This window comes from Nansenia antarctica (assembly GCF_963989245.1).
Source record: "Nansenia antarctica genome assembly, chromosome: 4".
In the NCBI taxonomy this organism is placed as follows: domain Eukaryota; kingdom Metazoa; phylum Chordata; class Actinopteri; order Argentiniformes; family Microstomatidae; genus Nansenia; species Nansenia antarctica.
The window spans coordinates 16,591,283-16,612,455 of NC_137689.1; the positions used below are offsets into that span (position 1 = coordinate 16,591,283).

At 43.5% G+C, this 21,173-nt stretch overlaps 4 protein-coding genes across 4 annotated transcripts; 3 read left to right on the forward strand and 1 right to left on the reverse strand.

The window, feature by feature from the left end:
- Positions 1-763: 763 nt before the first annotated feature.
- slc25a45 (solute carrier family 25 member 45) lies at positions 764-2,276 on the reverse strand (the record flags this gene model as incomplete). Its single annotated transcript, XM_080529121.1, has 6 exons — positions 764-1,047; positions 1,202-1,454; positions 1,543-1,731; positions 1,942-2,013; positions 2,114-2,157; positions 2,240-2,276. 6 exons carry the CDS (start codon positions 2,274-2,276, stop codon positions 764-766), a joined length of 879 nt encoding a protein of 292 aa, XP_080385247.1.
- Positions 2,277-3,485: 1,209 nt separating this feature from the next.
- On the forward strand, positions 3,486-10,047 carry frmd8 (FERM domain containing 8). The gene is made up of 11 exons (XM_080529799.1): positions 3,486-3,577; positions 3,973-4,057; positions 4,266-4,436; positions 5,432-5,533; positions 5,779-5,837; positions 6,043-6,209; positions 6,321-6,536; positions 6,930-7,053; positions 7,254-7,403; positions 7,893-8,130; positions 8,241-10,047. Exons 2-11 carry the CDS (start codon positions 3,973-3,975, stop codon positions 8,354-8,356), a joined length of 1,428 nt encoding a protein of 475 aa, XP_080385925.1. The 5' UTR covers positions 3,486-3,577; the 3' UTR covers positions 8,357-10,047.
- Positions 10,048-10,397: 350 nt separating this feature from the next.
- vps51 (VPS51 subunit of GARP complex) lies at positions 10,398-15,201 on the forward strand (the record flags this gene model as incomplete). Its single annotated transcript, XM_080529786.1, has 11 exons — positions 10,398-10,595; positions 10,876-11,005; positions 11,149-11,295; positions 11,418-11,637; positions 11,791-12,718; positions 12,811-13,026; positions 13,286-13,369; positions 13,547-13,681; positions 13,837-13,958; positions 14,278-14,365; positions 14,529-15,201. The coding sequence occupies 11 exons, from the start codon at positions 10,398-10,400 to the stop codon at positions 14,787-14,789; spliced, it is 2,529 nt and encodes an 842-aa protein (XP_080385912.1). The 3' UTR covers positions 14,790-15,201.
- Positions 15,202-17,095: 1,894 nt separating this feature from the next.
- tm7sf2 (transmembrane 7 superfamily member 2) lies at positions 17,096-21,170 on the forward strand. The gene is made up of 11 exons (XM_080529804.1): positions 17,096-17,133; positions 17,556-17,626; positions 17,858-18,054; positions 18,262-18,316; positions 18,522-18,716; positions 18,947-19,050; positions 19,143-19,262; positions 19,420-19,588; positions 19,720-19,800; positions 20,092-20,214; positions 20,432-21,170. The coding sequence occupies exons 2-11, from the start codon at positions 17,566-17,568 to the stop codon at positions 20,590-20,592; spliced, it is 1,266 nt and encodes a 421-aa protein (XP_080385930.1). The 5' UTR covers positions 17,096-17,133; positions 17,556-17,565; the 3' UTR covers positions 20,593-21,170.
- Positions 21,171-21,173: the final 3 nt, after the last annotated feature.

Here is a 21,173-nt window from a genome sequence, read left to right on the forward strand (position 1 = left end):
ATGGATTACAGCAACTATGGTAGCCTATACACAGCAGCATTGTGGTTTGTTGAAGCTACAGTTTCTGAGGAGGTTCATATTCCAGAGGGATGATACGACACAATTCACATAGGTCTAGTAAGGTCACAGCTTGGTATATAATACTGCTAAGAAGTTCTCTCTTGAGTGGCCACATTGTGGTTGACACAAATAGGCTTTTGTGATTCAAAGTTATTTTTTCTGAGTGGGGCAGTCCCACTCGTATTTTTTCTTTTTAATGACAGATATAGTAGAGATTATGACAGGAAGGATGGGTGAGAGAGAGAGAAGGGATGACATGCAGGATATGTCCGTGGCTGGAATCGAACCGGGAGCCCTGCACATGGTCAGCGCTTAATCCACTGCACCACCTAAGTGCCCCTAGCAGGTTACATTTTTGAGATTGAGTAGAAATGTTAGTGCTATTGACTGTTGACTCAGGCATGCCACATAGTAGTGCCACATAGTAGTCTTTCCATCCTTTTGGAGGAGTGGATGTGTAGCAGTATCGGACTGGCCATCTGGAGCACCGGGAGAATTCCCTGTGGGCTGCGGGGCCAGGACTACCCTGGCGTGACAGGCCCATTGTTGTCCCAGTGCGTCCCTGGTATGTTGGATGTTTGTCCTGGGGTCAGTCTGTCCCTGGTGTGTTGGATGTTTGTCCTGGGGTCAGTCTGTCCCTGGTGTGTAGGATGTATGCCCTGGGGTCAGTCTGTCCCTGGTGTGTAGGATGTATGCCCTGGGGTCAGTCTGTTGGCAGTGGGGAGAGGGTCCTCATCAGGCTCTCGTAGCTGAGGAACGTGACGGCGTTGACGGGGAAGGCCCTCAGGCTGTTCAGGAGAAGCCCTTTGAAGAACACCCTCACACCCTCCTCCCTAAAGCTCACAGTCATGCAATGCAGGACACCGCGATACTCTCGCCCCCCGGCACCTGACATCTGCAGCCGTGCCTTCACCACATCCATGGGCGTGGCAAAGCCCCACGTCACCACTCCTGCCACCCCGCCTGCCATCAACACTGCAAATGTGCCTTAAGATACAAACACAGCTATTACAAACGTAAAAAGATAGAACAGTTCTATATCTTTGGGGAAACAACCCAAATTACACTAAAACCTCTACACACATATACACAAACACACACATGACCTTGCCATTTATCTGTGCAGAAAATACACACTGACCTGGTTGTTTTCCAGTCTCAGTCAGAGCCCTACGGGTGAGCTCGTAAGGCAGAAAGTAGAGTCCATAGCATGGCACATCCCTCAAGGCCAGGGCCCAGCCTCCTCGAACCAGTCCTCTTGGTCCCTCTTCCTTAAGAATGACAGTTACGCAGTGAATGGGACCCCGGTATTTGTCACCACCTGCCCCAGCCCTGCCCTTGGTCTGACTCTGCAGACGCACCTTCACCAGGTCAATGGGTGCAGTAACCAACACCTAACAGCAAAGAAAAGTGTTTGTGTTAAAGGTAACTAAAAGGGCTTTAAAGTATTGCAAGTCTATTTTACACCATTTTCCATATTACCTGTGCAACACCTGAGATACAGCCAGCCATGAAAACAGCTGCTGCTGAGGCCTGGCTGCCTTGGCTACGGTCCGTACGTTTGGTCTGAGTGATGTAATCTAAAGCATTGCTATAGCAACCAAAGACCACAGAGTTGGCGATGCCAGTCGTCAAGACAGGAAATGCCATGCCCTTGAAGAACCCAGGGAACTGATTCAAAAAAGAAATGGTGGAGAAATAGACAGGTATCTGGTGTTACTGAATAACGCTACTCAATATTATTCACTGATGCATTATGATCCCTACAGGATGTATCAAATGCATTCTAATAAAACTCTAGACATATGAAGAACACACACACACGCACACATACACAAACAAACATTTGTCCCATTAAAAACCCTAGTATTGAAAACCTACCCCCTCTCGAGAGTATGTCCTAGCCATACAGTCAAAGATACCCTTGTATTTAGCCTGGGTCTGCAGACGCACCTATATGGGGTGTACATATGAGCATTATGTAATAACAGATTATTATATCTTGGATCTTACTGACAGCACATGTTTAAATGGATATATATACTATTCAAACCTTCACTGTGTCCATTGGATGGCCAACAGCCAACCCCACTGCACCTATGACATATTCAACCCCGAGTCAATTTAAACCTCCCAATATATTTTGCTAAAGAAATTATGTTTAAGTTGTTTACATTACCTGAAAGGCATCCTGCTACAAATTCCACCAAAGGCATGCCTTATTCCGTTTCAACAGGATACACGCACTAAAATAAGATAAATTGCATTGCATCTCAGTATGTTTTAATCATTACAGGTTGACATGGACAGTTGGATCTACATGTCACATTACTGAATACTGTTAATAATTGTGTGTAGCATAATTCCAATTATTTCAGCGTGTATTGATGTAGAAGCAAAGCAGATAGTTTTTTAGTTCAAGTTTAGTCTTCTGACCTACTACAGTACCAGAGCGGTATACTCTGGTCAATACAATATTAATGTTACCGCTGAGGGGACGTAGTTCAAAGAAAGATTGATCTTTGATCTTATTGGGTGCAACCACACAGAATGCACTTTTTGCTCTACATACCGGAATGTATATGTATGGAGATACATAGTAGAAACTAGATATACATAGTAAAAACTAAATCCCTTCTAAATATGCCATTGGTTGGCAAAATGATATTTAACTTTGGTCGAACTACATATTAACCCATCAGTGAATAGAACATAGCTTTAGTGTTTAGAAGTGCTGTTCTTGTTTTGAGCGAGAAAGAGAGACACACTTGATAGAATGTTATCTCAAATGTTAGATTGGTTTAGAAAGACGCACCTGTTGCAGAGTCACCTCATTGCAGAGTACACAAAACAGACACATGTATCATGGGCGAAGATTATTCTTTCGGCACCTACGTTATTCATGCAGTAGGAGGATACGTCTCAAGAAAGTATCGGATCGATGCATGCGAAGGTTTTAAATGACTCTGCTGCCCGTTAGCGGTAAAAATGCGCATTGTCGATTTGGCACTAGCATACCGACACTCAAACAGACGGTAGATGGCAGTAACGCATCGTAACTAGAGGTGCTATGCGAGAGGAAGGCTGTGTTCGGAATGGCATACTAGCATACTACTCCTACTAGATATGAGGTAGATTTTGAGTATGCAGTGCGTTCACACTGTAGATTATGTGAAATTTTAGTATGCAAGAAATGTATACTAGATTTTTCGGTCGGCTGGTATTGGCATACTTATTATGAATTTAGTAAGCAGTATGCAGTATATACTAATTGAGTATGCTAGTATGCAGTATGCTAGTATGCCATTTCGAACACAGCCGAAGATTACAGGCGAGTGACCAATCGGGTGGGCCGAGAGAGCTGTGCAGTTTGGTGGTGGGCGCTGTCAGGCAATGATCACCCTGAGTTGTCAGTCTCTGGGTGAACTGTTGCTGTTGTTTTTCCAATAGTTTTGAGGAATTTTTTACTTTTTATACTTTCTTGGGATTGTCAAGACTACCTCTTCAACATCAAGAGGTAACTCGATTGTAATGTTGTGATTTAGCACAGACAGCCACAGTTATTATCCGTGAGTTGTTTGCGCTGAAAATTAGTCAGTAGTGTGTGACTCTAGCCAGCTAAGCTAGTTTCGCTTGATCGGTTGGGGGAAAATGTCGCCTAGAAGCTAGCTATAACCATCGAACGGCGTTCATGTCGTTAGCTATATTTATAGAGGTTGAAATTGGTCAGAAATGTTGCTAGCTAATGTTAAGCTACCCGCGTAGCTAACGGTAAATGTAGTCTGTTGTGTCATCACATTAGTTAGCTTTGCTTAGCTTAGCTACCTAGCTAACTAGCCAACTTACTACTACTAACTGAAATGTGGTCGTGATGATGCCCACTGATGTCGGAACACTTTGGATTGTGTCCAGATGGAAGGAGATGAGGCTGGCTTTCCTCTGGAGCCATCAGAGAGCCAGTCGCAGAGGGGAAGTGTCGCCTCGTCTGTCACCCGTGGTCAGTTCCTGTGTTCCTGTTCTCGGGTTGTGTTCTGCAAAATATAGCCTAAGATGAGAAGGGATTATTGTGCACTTATGTTATATAAAACCGATCTCAAAGGACCAATCATTTGGCTGTTTTTTTTATTTTTTATTAATTGTGCTGTTTCATCTTTGCATGATAGAATAATGGTGTCAGCTTTTCTAACTGTGTGCTTTTTTAACAGCTCAAGATGTGCTTGTCTACCTGGTGGGTGACAGTGCAGTGCACCTGTGTGGTGTGGAAGGGGTGGGCTGTGTGAGTGTGCAGGAACTAGGGCGCAGTGTCCGCGAGGCTCTCCACATCCCAGACTGTGCCCAGGAAGCCTTTGCCTTCTGGCTCTGCTCCCCTCTCCTTGGTAATAATAATGACAGTCCTCCTCTCTGCGGTTCACCTCCCTTCAGCCCTCGTAGCCAATTTCTCAGTGCTCTCACTTGCTAGCCCTAGTGAAAGCATTGATCTCATTCCACCACCGTATTCATCAGTGGGGGGGAAAGTCTGAAGTTGGATAGTTGACGCACATTACACTTGATCTTGATGAAAATACAATAAAGGAATAGAGCTAAGGGCTCGTTCAGGCTGCTATAATGCCACTATGGTGCATCTGGATGCAGAGGAGTTAGAAGAAGGCGATTATCCAGGTTTTAACATTTACTTAACGGGGGAAGGGACTCGACGACATGATGATCCTTTGAAACAAACCATCTCAAAATGTCCAATGTAGCTAATATATGGACTAAGTCCAAATGTTTTCCAGTTGCCTTTTCAGAGGTTTGTTTACTATTGGACTGGGGACTGGCTGGGTAGGATTTAAGCACTATGCCTCAAACCATCTAACTTCAGACTTTTCTTGACTCCTGCTACAAAATTATTCAACACTGTCAATAGTGTAGCACCTCGTGGAAGTCCTGATACATGGGCTACTTCCTACCCAGTTCTTCTGTTCTTCTTCTTTCAAATGAACAGGGTTGAATCCAGTGCTATTCTAGCTCATTCCCAGTATGTCCTACAAAATGTTGAAACACTAATCTTTTGTGTCCTGTCTTGAACTACGTTCTTGATGAAAGACCAGCATTGTTTGCAAAAGAGGTCATTTTTTCTGTCCATTTGTTATCCTAGAATAGTGTGAATAGGAATGTATCAATCTCAGAATATGTGTATCCTCTTCTATGTTTATTATGACTTTCCCACTTTATCACTTTAACTGATAAAAAAAGAGAATCTCTTTTCAATTTCTAGCCTGGATTAATAATGTTGATGCAGTAAATTTAGAAGGGATAGTTATCATTCTTTCAAAGGTGATCACAACAATGTTGTTGTGCCTCACCTCCCTGCTTTCCCCTCCTTTCACAGAATTGCAGTTGAAGCCAAAGCACCAGCCATACAAACTGTGCCGCCAGTGGCAGGACCTGCTCTATCGCTTCACTGAGGCCTCGGAGGAGGACATATCTCAAGGTGTGTGTTGAGATCAGCCTGTGTGTGTTCCTATGGGTTCTATGTTTCAGTATTCCTGTAAAATGATCATTTAGTCTCCCAGCCATTTTGATTACCCTTTTTAATCTCAATTGTTTTGTATACAGCTCTGTTAATCTGTCCTGGAGTTCACTCTGGGCCATCATTAATCCTAAACCTTACCTTATCTGTCATCATGAAAATATTTTTGCATAATACCCTCCACACTGCATTGTTTCCCTTTTTAGATGAACCATGTCTGCAGTACAGACGAAATGTGTTCTATCCAAAGTCTAAAGAACTGCAGGTACGGCTTTCTTATTGTACTCTTATCTCATTTTCAGAATCAGAATCAGATCTTAATATGAAACATTTGAAAGAAATCCTCCTTATTTTTAAGGCTGTGTCCTTCAGTTTGCCTCTCAAGAGAGTTTGTTTACATAATCTGAATATCCCCTCCTCCCAGTACTGTATGTGTAATCTGGTCTGTCCATCATTGCCAATCTGTCCAGATTGAAGATGAGGGTGTGTTGAGACTCCTGTATGACGAGGCAAGGGGGAACATCCTCGGGGGACGCTACCCCTGTGATCCTGAGCATTGGATGAGTCTGGGAGTGCTGACTCTCGCCCTTGAGCAGGGAATAGATCTGGACAATCAGAAAGCAACTGCTGCTATAAGGTAAACAAAGCCCGACATTTGAAAATGTTCATCTTCGTGATTGGCTGATTCTTGCTATGTCTACAGTACCTACCCTACTCATTCCTGTCCCTCCTTCCCTAACTCTCTTAGGGAGAAGAAGCTGTCCTCCTTCTTACCTGCACATGTTTTAGGCGGAGGTGGGGGCCTGTTCTCAGCCCTGAGGGGTAAAGGGGGTCGCCAGGCAGGGCAGGAGCAGAGCCTGCTTGAGGAGTATCACAAGATCAGCACCTCTGGCAGCAGCCCACCCGAGCCCACACAGCACCTGCGTCAGTACCTCAGCACATGCCATTCTCTGCCTTACTACGGGTATGGAGCAAAGGGGACAAAGAGAAATAATACTATCATTTAATTCCATTGTATTGAATTTAAAATGAGCAATTCCTATGTTTGAGAAATTGGAGTTGAAGAGTAAGAGTTGATAAGAGATGACAAAAAAAAAAAAAAAACTCACTTTATACTTTATACGTACGGATCACATGTATAAAATATTATTATTTTTTTTATTTTTATAATAACATTCTCTTTTCATGGTGCTGTGAGTGACATCACAGCAGGAGTCCGTTGAATAGTTACAGTATTATTCTGTGACATGAAAGTGAATAGGTTGTGTAATTCAACCACGTGCATTTGTTTTAACTGTGGTAAGTCACTTGCATGTCTGTGTGGAGCAGCGGTTGCTAATGTTTCTTGTCGGGACAGGTGTGCTTTCTTCTCGGGGGAGATTGACAAGCCGGCCCAGGGGATCCTCCAAAGGGCAGGACGCAAAGCTGTGAATGTGGGGATCAGTCTGGAGGGGGTGTATGTGATGGACATCAAAGAGAAGGTAAGACCTGCTGCAAAGAGATAATGAGTGAATGATTACACTTTGATCTGACAAAACAGTACGGTATGTCTATTTTACTGTATGCATACTAGTATGAGAGAGTATCGGTGCTGGAACGAACCAGATGATATTCATTGCTGATAAAAATACCTCCCCCTGTCTCTCTCACACTCCTGACCCTTGACCCTATCTATCCGCAGCATGTACTTCTGGGCCTGCGCTTCAGTGAGCTGTCATGGGACCACAGCTACCCTGAGGGGGAGGGTGACTCACACATCCTGTGGCTCGAATTTGATGGGGAGGAGGCCGGCACCCCTGTCAACAAGTTACTGAAGATCTACTCGAAACAAGTAAGGAAACCTATACATTTAGACACATTGTCTGTGAAATATCCCGGAAGACGGTATTTTACCAGTTGCCTGGTACTTGTACTCAATGCAATGACAATAACGTTCTAATGTAATCAAATGTTTAAATGACAAATGACTTGTTGTTAATCACTATGTTATTCTGAAGCCCTCACACAAGCAGACAAGTGGAAACTTTTAAATAACCTCTTGAATAGAATGTAGGCTATAGAGACCAGCACAACCGGACTTGTAGCTCATTAGATGTTTGAAGTGGACTGTTTGTATAAGGAATGCCCTGTGCTTAAGGGTAGGCCTTTATTCAGGCTTCACTCTTTTGAAATGGGAGAAACTGCTCCTGTGCAGAGCTATGACATGAACATTGAAAAATTGCTTTGTTAAACTGGAAAGGTTTAGGTACGACTCGGACCAGTATCTCGTCTTCAGTGACCCGAGTTGATGTTTAGTTTTGTCTTCCCTTCCGTCCCTTAGGCAGAGCTTATGAGCGGCCTTATAGAATTCTGTGTGGAGATCAGGTCTGCAGCAGAGGGAGGGCCAGCAGCGGAAGCCGATGGTGATGATGGTGCCTCCCACCAGTCAGCTGATCAGGTTGGGAGCAGTGACAGTGACAGAGGAAGGGGAGGGCGGCGGCGTGGGAAACTGCGCAGGCAGAGCAGTGTGGTGTGCAGTCGAGTCCATTCTCTGAACACCATCAGCTACGTGGACAACGGTGAGCATGTCCACTTTCTAAAATAATTTGGATGTTCGGTTATTTTTATTTTTATAATTGTGGAACTAAACATTGAATTTTAAAACGTGTTTGTTGTCTTTTGGACAAAGGGAAAGAAATCAAACGTCTGAAACCGAAGAGAGCTGCCTCCTTCTTCACCAGGCAGGCACAGCCGCCCACGTACTCTGCCCCAGTAGAGGTGGCAGAGAGTTTAGAACAAGGATGAAGACACTGCCGTATGCTACCTGGAGACCAAAACTGAACATGCACGTAGAGATTCAAAGAAAAAGACATGCAAAGAGTTTGAGTTTAACTCTTTGAGTGTGAAAACTCAATGGACCAAGAGCAAAAGGGGGATATACTTGTGAATAAATATGTATGGATAAATTGTGTGTGTATGGAGTCATATGACAATATTGGCATACTGGGGCTATCAAGTGAAGTTTAGAATGCCTGCCTCACTGGTCAAATTGAAACCACTAGCAGTGGTAAAATTCACCATATGACCTTGTTTTTAGCTTTACCCTAAAATTATAGAGGACCTTTATTGTCTCACTAGGTGATGGAATCCATGTTCAGTGACTACATTTTCCTTTATTGTATTGTATGCAACACACCAGGAAACCAAACACAGGGGGGGCGGTGTATTGTCTGAAAGGGTGGCAATATTCAAGGTTCCATGACTGTATTTTGTTCAAATCTCAGTCTTTGTTTCAAAACAAGTGTGTCTACCTTGGAGTTATCTATGCTGCTCTACTCCAAACAGTGGTTTCCCAGACACAGATTAAGCCCAGTCCTGAACTAAAAGCTATTTCAATGGTGATTCTCCATTGAGCATGCTTTTAAATCCAGGATTATGCCATGTCTGAGAGACCGACCCCCAGAGTCTGTCTCTCATATCATGTACAGTGCTGTATTCCTTTATCAGAAATGACACGTTCATCTGTGCAACTCAGTATCCCAGACTAAACCCTAAAAATTCAAAGGGTCATTTTTGTTTTTGCACACTATGCATGGGAGCTGTTCATTTTCACGATCCACCATAGTGTGTGTGTTTACTGAATACAGTTACCCTGCGGTTTTCTCCTGCTTGATGTGTTGGAATGAGTGACACAATGCATAGTATGTAGTTTATGCAATTCAGTGTTAAAAGAAAAAAAAACCTGAAGGATGTGGTTTCAACTGTTTTAGCTGTCAATGTTAATTATGCAAATGTGGACGCAAAAACAACTACAAAAATGGTCTGATTCATAATTCTTAAGTCAAGCTATCTATGCATGTTGTATTAAGTTTAAAGGATTCTAGTGTACCCACTGTATGTGCACATTGTTCAATATTTTAAACTGCACTATTGATACATTCATCTAAATACTGTAACGTTTTTATATCTGGTAATTTTTTTTGTTTAGTTACTATTATTAGTAGGGTCTTTTGATTCCTATCCATGTTCTGTTCATTTCTGTTTCTTTCTATTCTCACACCAATGATGCAATACAGTAGATCATATGAAACCTTGTTGTTTTCCAAAGCAGTCTCTGGATGAAAAGACCAAGTGCCTTTTGTATTCGTTAATTGGCCTCTGGGGGACTGCAATGGTAAATGTGTGGGGTGAGTTGTTGTGTTAAACATGATCATCAGAATGTTACTAACGATGCCTTTTATCTGCTATGAAATTGCATTATTACCTGTTGTGTGTACATTGTGAGACTGTCTATCAAACCCTGTAACTTCACTGTTGTCTTTCCTTAGGAGTTTATATTATATATGCACTACCGAATTTAACCATGACTAGGATTAGTCAAATTCACGATAAACCATTATTTGACATTTTTATTCAGCTTTGTACTAATCTACTGGAAAAAAACGGTTTAGAGCATTATAGAGATTTTATATAATATTCATATTTGCAATATACGTATACGGTTTTGTTGGATTTCTTTTTTTTTCTTTTCTTTTTTTTAGAACATTTTTTAACAATAAAAAAAAATTCATGTCTGATTCAGGTGTCGACGTCGATTCACGTCTCATGTGAATGTCTCATTCCTGAAATAAGGTTCAAGTCTTTTTGCTGACGCCACCTGCTGGTTTCGCTCCGTTCTGTCCCAGAGAATCGTTTTCTCTTCATGCCATTACGGTAATCGGTAACTGTGTTTGCGGTAGTGACAGGTCATACAGCATTGCTGTCACTTATGTACCAGTTAGCTGTTGAATTGATTAGTCCTCCGTCTCCCTTGTGATTCATAAGAATCTGTCGGCGTTCAGTCGAAATGGACCGGGACACCGGTGCTCCGGCGGCGGCCACCACACCTCCCTCCACCGACCCCGTGCGGCAGCATCGAGTGCACGGGATGTTGAAGCTCTATTATGGGTTGAACGAGGAAGGAAAGACCGCGGATCAAGCAGAGTCCTTGGACCCTTGCGATATAAACGGGCCGCATTTCGACCCAGAGGTGTTTCTCAATAAGGTAAAGTTCTTATATGGTTATGTTCCTAACCTGGTCGCAGAGCCTTCAAACAACAGACAACAAAAACCAGCTAGAGGACATCGTTAGTCTCTTGATTTTATACGAGTAAACATTTATTTTCCTAAAGGAAGTCAATCAACGCAATCTGCCCATCGGTCATGTCATCAGTCTCTATTGTACCTCAATGGTGCTAGCTGCTGTAGTTTTAATTTTCCTAAACTAACCAATGTGTCATATTGGTAACCCTATACCCTATATAACCCTGACCCTAACCCTGCAGCTCAGGAGAGAATGCTCCCTTGGAGAGCTGATGGACCAGGAGAGTTGCATGGTCAAACAGATCCGCTCCTTGGACAGTGACATGCAGACCCTGGTGTATGAGAACTACAATAAGTTCATTTCTGCTACAGGTGAGATGAAAGATCTCTCCCCTCCTGTGTCTCATCAACCCAAATGTGCTGGCCTCACTTAGTGATTACTGTAGATCATGTTTGTGTTGACCTCACTCACTGTCACTGTTATGTGATGAATGAATGCCTTCATCTTCTTTTAGACACAATCAGAAAAATGAAGAATGATTTTAAAAAGATGGAGGATGAAATGGACTGTCTCTCCACGAACATGGCTGCTATCACAGAGTTCAGTGCACGCATCAGTGGAACTCTTCAGGACCAGCACGCACAGATCACCAAACTGTCAGGTGAGTCATAGTGACACTCAAAGTGACAGTCTCCAACTATTAACGCTATTAACTATTAACTATTAACTGTGGACCACTTCCTAATATGCTAATACTCTAATTTCTCCCCACATCCCTCCCAGGGGTCCACACTCTCTTGCGGAAGCTGCAGTTCCTGTTTGAGATGCCTGCCAGGCTGAATAAGTGTCTGGAGCTGCAGGCCTATGCCCAGGCGGTAAGCTCCCATCGCCGTGCCCGCTGCGTGCTGCAGCAGTACAGCCACATGCCCTCCTTCAGGGGCATCCAGGATGACTGCCATGCGATCATGGAAAACCTGGCACAGGAGCTCAGGCAGAAATTCAGGTAAGAATGATCTTATTTATCTCTAGGTCTTTTTCTCATCATATATTGACGTGTCTCAATAACCACTTTTCCTTTGGTTGCAAATCAATTTTATTTTGATGATGTCTGTCCTGAAGGGATGATTTATTTCCGCTTGGTGTTGTATACCTACAGGGATGGGGGTTCAAGTGCAAAAGATCTGTCAGAGTGTGTAGAGCTTCTACTGCAGCTGGACGAGCCAGCAGAGGAACTCTGCGACAAATTCCTGAGTCATGCCCAATCACGACTTGAAGGAGATCTCCTAGGACTGGAGGCAGAGCTGAGACAGCCCCCGTCTGCCTCTGGACCAACTGCAGTGACCGACCCCTCCGACGGATCCACCCGCGGACTGTCAGCTGCACCAGTTTCACCCACTGACTCTTCTCCCAAATCCAGTCCATTCCTCTCTCTCAGCTCAAGGACTGATATTCTGGAGTTCATAGACAGGGGTTGCAATGAATTTGTCAGCAGCCTCTGCTTGGTCATTGCCTCATACCAAGAACTATTTGTCAATCGCCCTCAAGAGGGTGAGCTAGCAACCAAAAACATTCCCCAGATGGCTAATGGCAAGCTGCATGTGTTTGTGGATGCCCTGGCCACGCGCTATTTCTCCCTGGTGGAGCGTAGGATACAGGAGGAGAAAGGGGTAGGAGATAACTCTCTCCTCGTCCGGGCTCTGGACCGATTCCACCGCAGGCTCCAAGCTGTGGCCAAACTACTCCCTGGGTCTGATGTGCCCAGCCAGGGAACTGAGATTGTGGTTCGAGCAGCCAGAGAGAGGATCAAACAGTACCTATCAGCCCTCCAGAGCTTCTACCTGGACAGCCTGACAGACGTGAGGCAGGCTCTAGCGGCCCCCCGGCTCTCTGTGGTCGGAACCTCAGGGGCTGGAGGCGGGTCTCTCCTAGGGGGTTCAGCCATTGGTAAAGATGCCCCTGCCAGCCTGCCAGAGCTCCTCTCCTCCCTTTCAGCCTCAATTCTGAATCAGATCAAGTCTGTTTTGGCGTCCGTGCACCTCTTCACAGCAAAGGACATTACTTTCTCCAACAAGCCTTACTTCAAGGTGAGCTAAATGAATAATGATGTAGTTGTTATGTATAGCTGACACATGCCATTCTGTTTGGTCACTTCTTATGATTGGGTCTCTCTCTCTAGGGGGAATTCTGCAGCCAGGGTGTGCGTGAGAGCCTTGTGGTCAACTTCATTAAGTTTGTGTGCCAGTCTTCACGTCAGTTCTGTGAGACTGCAGGAGACAGAGGAGGTTCTACACCCCCTGCCCTCCTGCTGCTGCTGTCTCGCCTCTGCCTGGATTACGAAACCTCTACCATCTCCTACATCCTCACCCTCACAGACGAACAGTTCCTTGTGCAGGTACATTTGTCAATTTGACCTCTAAAAGTTACTACAATAGGGAGAAGGAAACTTACAGGCAGAGGGGCATGCGGAGTGTATGTATTTGGACCATACATTAAAATTCAAAGTTCCAAAAGATAGAGGTCTTTATTACATGTCATGTTCTTACATCTGCATACACAATGGCTTTATTGTACATATTACTGCTGTGAATATCAGAAATAAAATGTCTCTATGTTCTTTCTTTCAACTCCCCTTTCTTGTCCATCTCTCACAGCATCACAGTCCTGTAACTGCAGTCACTGCTTTATGTGGAGAGGCCAGAGAGGCAGCCCAGAAGCTACTGAATCATTACGTCAAGGTACCTCAGCATCTAACATGTTCCCCAATCTATACATTTTAAAGTGCTGCTTCTCCTCAACAATACACCAACAATTTCAACAATTTTCAACATCAACAATTTTGCATGCTGCAAATTACCATTACCTGCCTATTCCCTGTATTTCCCTGATGACCCCTCTATGGTTAATATCCTAAGGTTCAGGGCCTGATCATCTCTCAGATGCTGAGGAAGAGTGTCGAGACACGAGACTGGGTCAACACTATCGAGCCACGGAACGTCCGCGCTGTGATGAAGAGAGTGGTCGAGGACACCACCTCTATTGATGTGCAGGTAACTCCCTTGTAGATGTTGCAACGCAATCATGAGTGAAAACCATAAGCTACACTAAAAGAGCATGACTGAGCATGCAGTCCATATTAGCGGTTTAGCTCACCTCAATGACTGCGTCCTCCTGATTATCTGTTCCTCCTGGTGGTGCGCTATAGGTGGGTCTTCTGTATGAGGAGGGTGTGAGGAAGGCCCACAGTAGTGACTCCAGCAAAAGGACCTTCTCAGTCTACAGCAGCTCCAGGCAGCAAGTCCGTTATGCCCCCAGCTACACACCCAGGTACCAAACAGTTGATGGACAAACAACATATAAATCCACATTAGATCTTAATAAAAGGAGGTTTGGCAAGAGGGTTAGTCTAGCAGAATTCTGTCACACATTTCATTAAAATCCAATCAAACTTTATTTATATCTCATACACAGTTGCAATACAATGCACATTACAAGAAACATTTAGAAAACACACAATGAGATGGAAACAAAGGAAAGATAGTAATTGATTACAGCTACTGAAATTCAAACAGTTAAAGCGAAGATCAAGTTGATTCATTGATTGTATGCCCCTAGGAAATGCAATTTTCCATTTGTGTCTCTGCAGTGCTCCTATGGACACCAATCTCCTGAGCAACATACACAAGCTCTTCTCTGAGAGGATTGACATCTTTAGCCCAGTGGAGTTTAACAAGGTAGGCCCACTTCCAAGAGTCTTTGATACCGTTTTTAAATTAATTAATTAATTAATTTATGGGTTAGGGTTTTACTTACCCGTAATAGGGCTCTCAAACTTACCTCACACCCCCTTTTCTCTCTCTCTCTCTCTCTCCTCATTCCCTCTGCCCCTTCTTTCAGGTCTCGGTGTTGACAGGAATCATAAAGATCAGTCTGAAGACGTTCTTGGAGTGTGTTCGCCTGCGCACCTTTGGCCGATATGGCCTGCAGCAGATCCAGGTGGACTGCCACTACCTGCAGATGTACCTGTGGCGCTTTGTCTCAGATGAGAACCTAGTCCACTTCCTGCTAGACGAAATAGTGGGCAGCACCGCCCACCGCTGCCTTGACCCTGCCCCTATGGAACAAAGTGTCATTGAGGTCATCTGCGAGAGGGGTTAAAGGCCAGTGTGTGTTTTACAAAGTGGTGTAATTAGTGACGAGTATGTAACGTATGTTAAAACCGAAAAAGCCTTGAGTTAAACTTTTGACACTTGAAATTGAAGAGTGGAGGAAGGGTATGATTGGTTGCTTATGGCTCTTGCTTAAGGAGACTACGGTAGGCTATATAGATAAAACACTGGATTTAGATATGTGGCATCAGAATGGATGCTGGATTGAGATCCCTACAGATGTGTTTTGTGGTAGTGGTGATGTTATGGGTTGGAATGTTAAGCATTTAAAGGTAAAAGTTATGAAAAGCTGTACTTATGAGTTCTATTTGTGTTCTGTCTTTTCCTGCTCTCCCGTTTGCACACTAAATTATAATGGTTGTGGAAGTTAATCTGATTATACAATAAAGAGTCCCATGTTGTATCTTTGTGCTTCCTATTTATTTTGTTTCCTTATTGATGTCAGTTTACAGGCAAAGGATGTACTGGAAAATAATGGTATTATTGGGCGCTATGACCTGAAATTGAAAATGCCCAAAATTATATATATATATATATATAACTGTGAGAGACAGAATCTAAATGTTTTTTCCAGAAAATCAAATTGTATGATTTTAAAGTAATTAATTTACATTTTATTGCATGAAATAAGTATTTGATACATCAGAAAAACAGAACTTAATATTTGGTAAAGAAACCTTTGTTTGCAATTACAGAGATCAGACGTTTCCTGTAGTTCTTGACCAGGTTTGCACACACTGCACTCCTCCATACAGATCTTCTCCAGATCCTTCAGGTTTCGGGGCTGTCGCTGGGCAACACGGACTTTCAGCTCCCTCCAAAGATTTTCTATTGGGTTCAGGTCTGGAGACTGGCTAGGCCACTCCAGGACCTTGAGATGCTTCTTACGGAGCCACTCCTTAGTTGCCCTGGCTGTGTGTTTCGGGTCGTTGTCATGCTGGAAGACCCAGCCACGACCCATCTTCAATGCTCTTACTGAGGGAAGGAGGTTATTGGAGCTCGCGATACTTGGCCCCATCCATCCTCCCCTCAATACGGTGCATTCGTCCTGTCCCCTTTGCAGAAAAGCATCCCCAAAGAATGATGTTTCCACCTCCATGCTTCACGGTTGGGATGGTGTTCTTGGGGTTGTACTCATCCTTCTTCTTCCTCCAAACACGGCGAGTGGAGTTTATGCCAAAAAGCTCTATTTTGGTCTCATCAGACCACATGAGTGACATGACCTTCTCCCATTCCTCCTCTGGATCATCCAGATGATCATTGGCAAACCTCAGACGGGCCTGGACATGCGCTGGCTTGAGCAGGGGGACCTTGCGTGCGCTACAGGATTTTAATCCCTGACGGCGTAGTGTGTTACTGATAGTTTTCTTTGAGACTGTGGTCCCAGCTCTCTTCAGGTCATTGACCAGGTCCTGCCGTGTAGTTCTGGGCTGATCCCTCACCTTTCTTATGATCATTGATGCCCCACGAGGTGAGATCTTGCATGGAGCCCCAGACCGAGGGAGATTGACCGTCATCTTAAATTTCTTCCATTTTCTAATAATTGCGCCAACAGTTGTTGCCTTCTCACCAAGCTGCTTCCCTATTGTCCTGTAGCCCATCCCAGCCTTGTGCAGGTCTACAATTGTGTCCCTGATGTCCTTAGAAAGCTCTTTTAGTCTTGCCCATTGTGGAGAGGTTGGGGTCTGATTGATTGAGTGTGTGGAGAGGTGTCTTTTATAAAGGTAACGAGTTCAAACTGGTGCAGTTAATACAGGTAATTAGTGGAGAATAGGAGGGCTTCTTAAAGAAAAACTAACAGGTCTGTGAGAGCCGGAATTATTACTGGTTGGTAGGTGATCAAATACTTATTTCATACAATAAAATGCAAATTAATTATTTAAAAGTCATACAATGTGATTTTCTGGATTTTTGTTTTAGATTCCGTCTCTCACAGTTGAAGTGTACCTATGATAAAAATTACAGACCTCTACATTCTTTCTAAGTGGGAAAACCTGCAAAATCAGCAGTGTATCAAATACTTGTTCTCCCCACTGTATATAGATAATAGATAATACAAAATAAAGTGATTTTCCCAGCTCATAAGCGCACAGAAGAAATGTGTCCCGTCACTTCAGTCAATTCTGTGACAAAGGTAGTCACCGCCTTGGACGTAAAGTTGATTGGCTTAAGATTCCCCTCTCCATGCTCTTCTGATGAAAATATCTTATTCTCATTGGCTTAGAGATGGTTCAGGCTCGAGGGGGCCGTTTCTGGGCGGTTCTACGCAGGCGTTCTTATCGACGGACAGTGGAACAGAGCTTGGTTTGGCAATGCGTATATGAAGAACACAGGTGAGTCCTGTTCAGAAGTATGCCATAATAATATTATGCCCTTTCACATTATCGCTATACGTTGAACGGAAAACTGTCCTGAAAAGCGTTTATTCATTGAAGTAGATGCGTATGTGAAAGCATGACATAGGATGTGTGCTCTTCTGTAATAGAATTCGAACCTCGATGTAAAATGACCGAAACCTTATATTGTTTACTAGCAAATAGCAATATGTTATAATTCAATCGATTCATCTTACTGAAACATATTATGTTTTTTGTGTGTGTGTGGGCCGGGGGGGGGGGGGGGGGGGGGGGGATATAAAACAATATGAACGGTAGGCATGGTGTTAAGGTAATTACATTGTTAATACATGAGACTGAGATAAAGCTCCACCTTTAACTTTACTCTTGTACATTTCGCCTGCTCTGTCTTTCCTTAGGAGACACATCATGAAGCCAAATAAAAAGAGATCCTCACATACAACAGAAAGGGAATTTGGAGGGACTTTGGGTGAGTCAAATTGTGTTCATAAATGGAGGGCACATTGAGTTTGTTATAATCATAAGAAGAAGAATAAAAGAAAAACATTGTAACATTCAAACATAATGCCATGTAACTGACTTGTTTTTCAACAAACAAAACAATATAAAATTGGACAGTAGACAAGCTTATTATCGCTTATCACATTCATGCCCACTATTTCCTTCACCTCCGTTAATTGTTCTCTCCTCCTCTCTGAAGGGGCTACATGCATTCCTGTCTTTCTGCCCCTGACGGTGCTATACCTACTGTGTGTATGTCGCTCCCCTGCGGCCAGTGTGCTCCAATGGCCCCCTGTCCTGCCCCACACAAGCCAGTTTTGGGACCCGCTCGCCCCTTCACTCATATTGGGCTGGATGGCCCTCCAGAGCTTTCTTTACTTATTCCCCATGGGAAAGGTAAACAAATATATTATTGGACCAAACCACTTAAAATGTGTGTATCTCTCCATAATGTTACTTTCAACAAGAGTATTCAAACTATTACTCCTACTACTGGTCTGTTTGTGCCATCTGAAATATGAAAATAAAACATAGATCTAGCTGTTTTCAGATTGTATAACAATTGGAATGTACTGTATGACTGTATCCCTCTTCTACCTGCAGGTGTCTGAGGGGCTAGCGCTGAGAGATGGATCGAGACTCAAGTATCCCATCAACGGTATGGTATTGTATGGGTTGGGGTACTCTGTCTAGATATTGATCATTTTTACCTGGCTTTAATGACAACACTGATAATACTGGGGCTATATAATACTATATAATAACAGGGCTGTATAACTGCATTATAGAGTTACTCAGGTGTGTATGCAGGTTATCATTTCAGGCAGGTTTGATCTCTCAGGTCTCTCTCTCTCTCTCTCTAGGTTTCCATGCCCTGTGTGTTAGCGCTGCGCTGTTGACATTGTCACTATGGCTGGGGATGCCTCTGGGCTATCTGTTTGAACTGCTGTTGCCCCTGGCAGTGTGTGCTATTGGGGTATCATTCCTCCTCTCCTTCTACCTCTACATACGCTCCTTCTGGGCCCCTCACCATGCCCTCTCCCTGGGAGGCAACACAGGTGAGAGTGCTGGAGGATTGTGGAAGCAACAGTCAGGCAGCATTAGCCTAGAAAATCACTCTGGTCTGTCATTTGTTCATGCCCATGGGTTATATCCAATAAAGCTGACAATAAAGCATATGAGAATTCAGTCATATTTTAAGTAGAGAATACTGATAGACTACCAGTGCCTTGTTACATGAGCAACAATTTGCCAATCATACTGTGCCAACTCTCCCTGTCTCATGTAGGAAACCCCCTGTATGATTTCTTTATGGGTCGTGAGTTGAACCCACGGATCGGAAGCTTTGATCTAAAATATTTTTGTGAGCTGAGACCAGGTCTGATTGGCTGGGTGAGTGGAAATCATGTCAGATGGACTTGGCTGAAAATAACATAATCCTCCTAATTTGATGTGACAATATACTCTTCAACTCTTCCTCTAAGGTGGTGATTAACCTTGGGATGCTTATGAAAGAGGTGGAGCTACGGGACTCTCCCTCCATCGCTATGATACTGGTCAATAGCTTTCAGCTCCTGTACGTGACAGATGCCTTATGGAACGAGGTGAGGAGATGTTTTGAAAATACAGGGTTATGGCTGAGCATTTTCTGAATGGAATGCTTTAATTCATGTCCATGTTTTCATTGAGAACAAGCACTAAATATTTCTGTAATGCTACGTCACAATGTCTTCCTCATGGCCTGATGGTGTGTTTTAACAGGAGGCGGTTCTTACCACCATGGATATTGTACATGATGGTTTCGGTTTCATGTTAGCCTTTGGGGACCTGGCTTGGGTTCCATTCACATACAGCCTCCAGGCTATGTTCCTGGTCGTGCATCCACAGTCCCTAAGTGCCCTTGGAGCCATAAGTATCGTTATATTAAATGGTAAATCAAGTTTAATGCAATGGTGTTTTAATTTATCATTTACATTCAGTTGAGGATATATGTACCGTAGCTTTATGAACACAAAGTCTAATTGGTTGAATTGTTGCTGAATATCAATTTGTATCTTTCAGGGATCGGATATTATATTTTCAGAAGTTCAAACTCTCAGAAGAATCAATTCCGACGTGACCCTACACACCACAGTGTCGCAAGTTTGTACTTAACTTTTTATTCGATCAGATTTCTGGTGTCTCTCAGTCCTAAAGCATTTCCAATTTGATGTCTTGAGAGGAAAGAAAGAATTGGGTCATATCTCTGGCGACAGCTTTATCATTTCTGGCTATGTTTCAAAACTTGATTTCCATGATGTATCAAAGTGCATGGTAGAATGAGATAGAGGAGAATCTAAGCCCAACAGAGAGCAGATGGAGTGTAAATCATTTGCAATCTGGTCTCTCAAATGGCTGCCAAAACAAGCAAAAGAATCTTCCTTCATCTTATAGACCTGGAGACTATCGCTACGGCAACAGGGAAGCGCCTATTAGTGTCTGGCTGGTGGGGGTTCGTCCGCCATCCTAATTACCTTGGTGACCTTCTCATGGCCCTGGCATGGTCCCTGCCGTGTGGTAAGTAGAAAAATGACAGAAGATCCTCTCTGCATACACTATGCACCTGATTGAGAAACTATCCTTGACCACTGTATCTTGATGAATTTCTATTTTGGGGTATTTTGTGTCATTGTGGTGCACTATCCCTTCTGAGTGCATGAATATTGGACGCAATCATTGTCACAGTCATAATGCTATGACACTGTGATCTCATGTACTATACATCTTTTCCCAGGATTCTCCCATCTTCTGCCTTATTTCTACGTTGTGTACTTCACTGTCCTGTTGATTCACCGGGAGGCCCGTGACGAGAGGCAATGCAGGGCCAAGTATGGACTGGCCTGGGACACCTACTGCAAACGTGTGCCTTATCGAATCTTCCCATATGTGTACTAAACGGGCCTAAACCAGACCACATCAGTCAGGAGCTTGCACATGGTTGTGCTCGGGGTATGATGGCCAACATTGTTGGGTGAAGTGTGCTTTCTGAGCCTTAACAGACTGGACTGAACAAAAAAACCTCTGAAATGTCTTCCCTTCCCAGTCATACAGGATGTGTATAATAGAAAGGAACACAGTGGAAACACTCACTAGAAAATGGAGAAAATGACACTTGATAAATACTGACCCAACAGATGCCGTCTGCTTCTGAGCTTTACCAGTTTACCATAATAGTGATGTCTGTCTGTCTGTCTGTCGGGTGTCTAACATAGCCAGTCTTGAACATCTCTGTTTGTACAGGTATCCAATATCCATCCTCAGGATCCCTCACTGACTTTGTGAGGATGGAACTCTACCTAGCTCCAAATGAATAGATAATGTAGCCCTGATCTGATTCAATAATGGACCATATTGGACTCAATTTGTGATTTGTGACAAATGTATTTCTTTAATATTGTAGAAATGAAAGGAAAACACTTTTCTTGTAATAAACAAACCCATCAACCGTATTGACAGCAACAATTATATGAAATAAA